At 39.2% G+C, this 6,874-nt stretch overlaps 1 protein-coding gene across 1 annotated transcript; it reads left to right on the top strand.

The window, feature by feature from the left end:
• Positions 1-3,463: 3,463 nt before the first annotated feature.
• LOC104963390 (TIP41-like protein) lies at positions 3,464-6,380 on the top strand (the record flags this gene model as incomplete). The annotated part of the gene is made up of 5 exons (XM_010791973.1): positions 3,464-3,572; positions 4,468-4,595; positions 4,878-5,057; positions 6,013-6,112; positions 6,237-6,380. Coding segments are annotated over exons 2-5 (549 nt in total), but the record flags the coding sequence as incomplete, so codon positions are not given.
• Between the last annotated feature and the right edge of the window lie 494 nt (positions 6,381-6,874).

Here is a 6,874-nt window from a genome sequence, read left to right as displayed (position 1 = left end):
TTTTCCTTGTACGATGTGAGGGTCTAAGGACAGAGGGTGTCGTATTGTCATACTGATATTCTGTACACACTGTGAAGACCACTGAGACAAATGTAACATTTGTGATATTGGGCTATATAAATAAACATTGATTGATTCATTGATTGATTGAATTACATTTTTTATAAGGCTTGGTCAAATAACTTGTAAATCAAATGCAAAAGTTAGCTGCTACAGCTAATGTAAGGTTGGGTTGGTAGAGATGCTAACGGTGGTAGCTTCCTGATTAGCTTGCTCGTCAAAATGCTGAACATTTTCATCCTTTGTGTTTGACAAAAAATGTGTCAAATTAATTGCACACTTCTTAAGAGAGAATGCTCACCCACATATTTTTCTTGGATTGCTTTTTGTTTGCCGCTTTTCAGGACAATGGACAGTGATTGTCGCAGGCCTGACTAAGTCTTTTATAGGCAGTTACGTAGCTGTGTTGATTGGGAACCCTCCCAGCATGCTCTAAGGCAGTAGTTTTAATGACATTTGTATGTGTTTTCCTGCATTGTTAGTTGTGTCATTTTGTTCTACAATGTGTTTATTCTAAGCTAATAAAAGTTGGTTTTAAAAGATTAGCTTCAGGCTTATAATTATCACTGAAAAGGATCTTGAATTTCCATTGAGAACCCAAATCCCATCATGCACCAATATCACATGTAATATCTAATGTAAACAATGAGGAACAAAATGTCAAACTAAATCACCAGTAACAATGCAGAGGCACACATAAAAGAGACTTTCTCAACACACCTACCTTGGTTTCATCCCATTGTCCTTTTTTTCCTCCTTAATACTTTCCGTCGGTTGTTTTGAGAGATGCACGGACGAGATGTATGGATAAAGGAATCCTCATTTGGAAATGCAGTCAACGTGATCAGCTTTCATATGACAGGCTGATTACTGCAAGTCTCCTTGTGTTGCCTTTATTTGATAAAAATAGTTTCAACAAGTCAATCCGCAAACTACTTTGAAAGAGCTGCAGGAGAATAAACAGGATTATTGATAATTTGAAGCATCTGAAGAACAACTTCCCTGTGTTACATGTAAATAATATATCACAGATAAGCCATGATAACACACAAAACCAGGATACTAATGTGCATGTGAATGTACTGACTGCTATCCTTTACGTTGCTAAAATGCCTGAGTACTTAGGTGGCTGCTTCTTATCAAATTGTGTGTCTGTGGTTTTCAGTGCTTGGTCATCTCTTTTCCTATGTGCAATTTCCTCAAAGAATGATCCTAAATCAGTCATTTTATTTCTACCTATTACTACCTTTGCAAATGTCCTACAGTAGTGATTTTCCAACCCTACCCTAAAAGTATCATTTCCACTAGCAGCCACTACAGGCTTCCTTGTCCATACGACAAATAACAGCAAACGTATACGACACAACAAATATAGTAATGCATGTTTGTTCTGATTTCCATAAGGTCAAATATAGGGTAAATCAAAGAAAGTCTGTACCCATAGGAGCATGAAAGATTCCAGCAGATATTGTGACTTTTACTAGTTTAGTGCACAATAGAAGAACATCAACATAGGTTAACTATTCAATGACTATGTCTTACACCCTTGCTCTACCCTCATCCACAGTACACGTTATAATGTGAAGGATTAGGAGAGCAACCCGATAAGACTCACACAAATTGCCACTGATTTGCTGTTGAAATCCTCTGGATGCTTACATGTAAATCTAAATAAAGTACTTGATGTACCATTTTATTTTGTTATTGTCATACAGGTAAATAATCTGTATGACAATCGTACATATCTTTAGAAACAGAAGCAAAGCAGCATACCCCCACTACCTACAGCGGAGGGTGAGCATTTTTCTCAACACCGTTTGGCCACACATACTGTATAGTGATGTGCAGACTGTTTTCACAGTATCAGTTACTTTGAGTTGATTCATGTAAATGTTTCGGACCTTTGAGTTTTGACATAACATGGAGTAAGTTTCTCCTTGACCACTATGGTACTTGCACATTTTGATCGTTAGCACCAGTAGCAGGCTGCTAGCGTTAGCAGTACATTGAGTTCGAAAGGTCAGGATCCATGACCACACTGACAGGCTTACCTCGTTTGTATCAGACACTATAAAGATTTGTTCCTTCACTAACACATACACTGACCCCCAAGAGGCCTCTGCACCGCACCTATTTCCATCAGGTGGTAGAGGAACAGTCTGAACCTGCCTTCCTGCTAATGCCTACCAAAAATGAAACAATTAATCTTGAACCTAAGGCATGTGTTACGAACTGTTAAGTAGGCGGTTGTGAAATATACCATCTAAAATTTCCACCTACCTTAGTCAAAAAGAAAATGCCTTTTAGCTTGTCAGCGGGGTAGATCATTCTGCCACTAGATGGTAACCTTTCAGCTGATGATTCCCCTGAAAGATTTTATATGATGAAAAAATAGTTTCTGTGTGTCGAGATATTTAGAATGTCTACACATCTTAAGCTTCCTTTGCAGATTGAATACCAGATTGTTTTCTCAAAAAGGGTTTGGTTTTAGAAGCAGATGTACTTGCAGGATTCTTGCTATTAACAAATTGTATCTTCATGGTTGATTGAACTTATTGTAAATTGCATTATACAAAAGTGTAAGTAAAATGTGTTCTACTTCAGAGCACAAATAAAATGTTTACAATCAAGACCATTTCTTGAAAAGTTTGCATGTCTACCAGTAGACAGGATGGACGTACAGTTGTCGGTCTGCATCTTACAGTATTGCATCATTAAAAACACCAGAGTAAATGGTGAATTTAAACATCCCAATTGAGTGCAGTGTTTAAGTTTGATATCTATTTCATTTTTGCGTCAGCGGTAGCAGGTTTCCAGTTTGAATTTATGCATTCTATCCTTGCTTCAAAATGGTGGAACAAGCTCCATATTGATATCAGGACAGCAGAAAGTAAGTCTACACATCTTCTATTGTAGACTGAAAACCCACCTGTGTCCACTGCACCTTGGCCATTAAACCTAACATACACAAAAAACAGTATGAGTAAATATTTCAATTTAATTGATAACTCAATTGAAACTAATGCACCCGGCCAGCACTAAGTGATGATATGGCTTACTTTAAGCAAATGTACCTGCAGGGTTCTTGCTGTTCTGAGTTTGTGTTTTCATAATTTATTGCACTTATTGTTAGTAGTTTTGGATAAAAAAACGTCTGCTTAATAAAATGTGATATATAATTAAATACAGTTTATCCTGCTTTATTATTCCACCGCTAAATTAACAGCGTGGACCTATCCAAAGCAGGCCCTACTGCTGATACATACCTGAACATGAATACGCAACTTAGAACAATACATTAATAAAAAGCCAACTAAAAACCATTAAAAACCTCCCCATGGACACTCGGAGAAGGCGGAAGCAGCGACATCAGGGGGCGGCTCTGCGGTAACACCAGCAGGAAACAGACAGGAGTAGAGGAACCTCAGCGTTAGCGTGGACAAAAGCACCGGACCGTTTATAGCGGGGCACTCACGTAGCCTCCATGACAGCTAACAGTTGACAACAGTAAGGTAAACAGGCTTCCTTTATTTAATGTAACGCTACCTTGTAACAAGCAGCTGTAGAGCCTTTAATGTGCTCTCAGAAACAGAGCGTGTTAATAAAGTAAAGACTGTCAAAATAAATAAAACATTCTCACAAAGCAGATGAAATAGCGTTAATATTTGTAGTATTAGCGCAGCCTTACAACGAAAGTGTAATTTTCTTAGTATTCCAATGATGTATTGAAAATATAATGTTCGGGTTAAAAAAACAAAAACTAGCAGCCCAACTGAGTGTTTGAAAAATGTAAAAAGGAATACATTTGGAAAATATGAGCTGTGGATGCTGAAGAGAGCATTTGGAAAACATGAGCTAACTAAATTAAAACGATGCATTTAAAAGTGTATTTCTTTGTATTTGCGCACACAAGAAAATACATGTTCATTCAGTTAGCCATGGAGAGACTTAGCATTGGATGAATCACAACCACCTCATCCAGCGTTAGTGTAGTTTAAAGATGGGAGACAATAGTGCGTTAATATGTGATCATATTCTAATATGAGACTATTGACAGGGGGTCAGGTGGCTTAATCACTTTGAATTTAACGGCTATTAATGTTTTCATGTTTATTTTGTTATTTGTTTGTTGTTGTTTTTTCACCCTACCTCAGCATTGTCTTGTAGATAATAGTATCTGGAATATTAGATCTGCAGTTTGATATCCCCCAGACCCTTAGGAAGGTGCATGTACAAACTTGTCCTAAAGTACGCTCATGTAAATGAGAAATGTTAACATGCATGTGTGATGGAGGCCGTTGACTGGCCTACACTGGTCTCTAACCTCAACCCCATCCCACGGAGTGTGTTTTTTTACCACAGTAGCCAATACTGATGAGAGACATCCTCTCATGATCTCTTTTGCAGTTGATGTTGGCCTCTCTGTCCACGATGATGTCACATGGCTTTAAGAGCAGTAAGCAGGACTTCACCTTTGGACCATGGAAGGTGACTGCAGCCAGAAACCACATCATGAAGTCCAAAGACATTGAAGGGTGAGATACTGTAGGAACCAGATATGCATTTGTCTTTTACTGGTAAAATAAATTGTGACATCAGAGTTCAAGTAATGCAGCCCAAGTATGTTCAACACAGCAGATTTTTTTAATTCTAGCCTATTTGCGTATAAAATGACAAACATATCTAAGGTTGTACAACCAATAACTCCACTCCAAAGGATTGAGCTTCAAATATGTATCTTATTGTAAGCATAATTATATAAAGTATGTTGAATTTCTGAATAAATGTAACCAGCTGTTTTCTGTTTGCCTCTCCAGGTTAGCGGGGGAGATGAACATGCCCTCCCTTCCAGAGATGCTGTTTGGGGACAACATCCTGCGCATTCAACACAACGACGGCTACGGCATCGAATTCAACGCGATCGATGCCCTCCGGAGAGTCAACAACATGGAGGACGCTGTGAAGGTGGCCTGTGCTCAGGAGTGGCAGGAGAGCAGGTAAATTAGACTGACAGCTGGAGAACGGTTTTGTTCAAATTGTATTTGACAAAACGTTATTCTTTTTCAATGCAGATTCCTTTTTTTACTAAAAACATGTTTTTTAGAACTCTAAGGTTCGCTCCTGCAGAGAATTAATTACAGTCTGTAAATGGACAATTTATTAGCGCAATCGAGACAGTAATCTGTGGCCTTTTCACCAGTAGAACTCTTCTCAAAAACCACTTGGGAGTTTTCAAAACTGCCCACAGCTCGCCCTTAGCCAGCTGTGGGTAAATGTCTATCAAACACTTCATCTGATCTTATTCCTCCTTTCACCCGCTGTCTGAAACCAGAGCAGAGCTTTCTGATCTGTTATGATTGGTCAACCGCTTAGAGAATTTTCGGAAAATTCCCGCCCCCCTTAAGTACAATGTGTTGGAGCTTTAAGAATTATAAGCGTGAGTGTTACATAGTGATGTCATTATGTTACTGAAGTAAACAAAGGAGTCAAAAGGAGTTGTTTCAGGCAGGGGGGAGAGAAACTCCCTCTGGAGGGGATACAGGGATTTTAGCCTTTAACCATTTAGATGCACAAGCTCCTCCTGTGGTTCACGTTTTGTGTCTGTCCTCATTTTTGCAATCGTTGACACATGTCTGTTCATGCCTTGATATTGACGTGACTCCAGTCACTAAGATGATCACTAAAATAAATGTTACACACCAAACAAGTTTGATACCAGCATGTGATCGCAGGCAGTTTTGTTTCATTATTGAAAGAGATTAGCTGTCATATTGGAGCAGGGATTTAAAATCTAGAATTCTAAAGGAAACCATAAAATATGTAATAGAATAGCTAATGTGTGCAGGTTTGGAATTGAAATACAAAGTAAAAGACATGTACAGCCATTCATTCCCAGAGACAGAAATAATCGGAGCTGTGTAGTTAACGTTAACCTCTGTGGTTTCCTTTCAGGGCGGATTCTGAACACTCCAAAGAGGTGGTGAGACCCTACGACTGGACCTACACCACAGACTACAGAGGCACTCTCATAGGAGAGAATATGCAGATGAAGGTGGGTCATTTTCAGCCTTGGAATGGAACACAGTTTCATCAACGCCTCAGTGATTTGGACCCCTGCCTTGAGTGGTGTCCCGCTCCTCCCCCCACTGTTTTTCATGTCTCTGTTTCCTGTGCAGGTAGTGAAGACGGAGGAGCGGATCGACATGGAGAAGCTGAAGGCTCGGGAACAGATCATGTTTTTTGACGAGGTGCTGCTGTTCGAGGACGAGCTGCACGACCACGGCGTCTCCATGATCAGCGGGAAAATTGTGAGTAATAGAACACCAATAAATGAAAAAAAGAAAGAAAAGCAATGTCATACAAGTACAAATACACACAATACAATTTACTACAAACTTGTTTTGTTATCGTTTTTATGATAGGAATACATATTTGTTAAAGGTGGGGTAAGTAATTTATTTCAGAAACACTTTTTGTTATATTCCACGGAATGCTCTTAACATCCCGATAGCAATGAATACATTAAATGCTTTGACAATAAATACTTTAAAAAATGTCATCTGTGGAAGCCGTGGTACTGTAAAAAGCACGACCAATCCTCTGAGCCTGCCCGGCTAAAATAACTGGATGGCCTACCTGCCTGTCAGCCTTCCATCTGTGCATAAACTTATCTCGTGCCCTCATTGGTCATGTGCGCGTTCGTGTGTGTTGGAGGAGGGGCTCTGTAAGGAAGTCTGAAGGAAGAGGCAGATTTTTTCCGGTTGTGTATTTTCAAATTCTAGCGCACTCGAGCTGGTTTCTCCAAAATTACATA

The sequence above is a fragment of the Notothenia coriiceps genome, unplaced genomic scaffold (assembly GCF_000735185.1).
Source record: "Notothenia coriiceps isolate Sejong01 unplaced genomic scaffold, NC01 NC01_scaffold00036177, whole genome shotgun sequence".
NCBI lineage: Eukaryota > Metazoa > Chordata > Actinopteri > Perciformes > Nototheniidae > Notothenia > Notothenia coriiceps.
The sequence above is the reverse complement of the archived record's forward strand: the minus strand, read 5'-3'. Positions and strand labels throughout refer to the sequence as shown.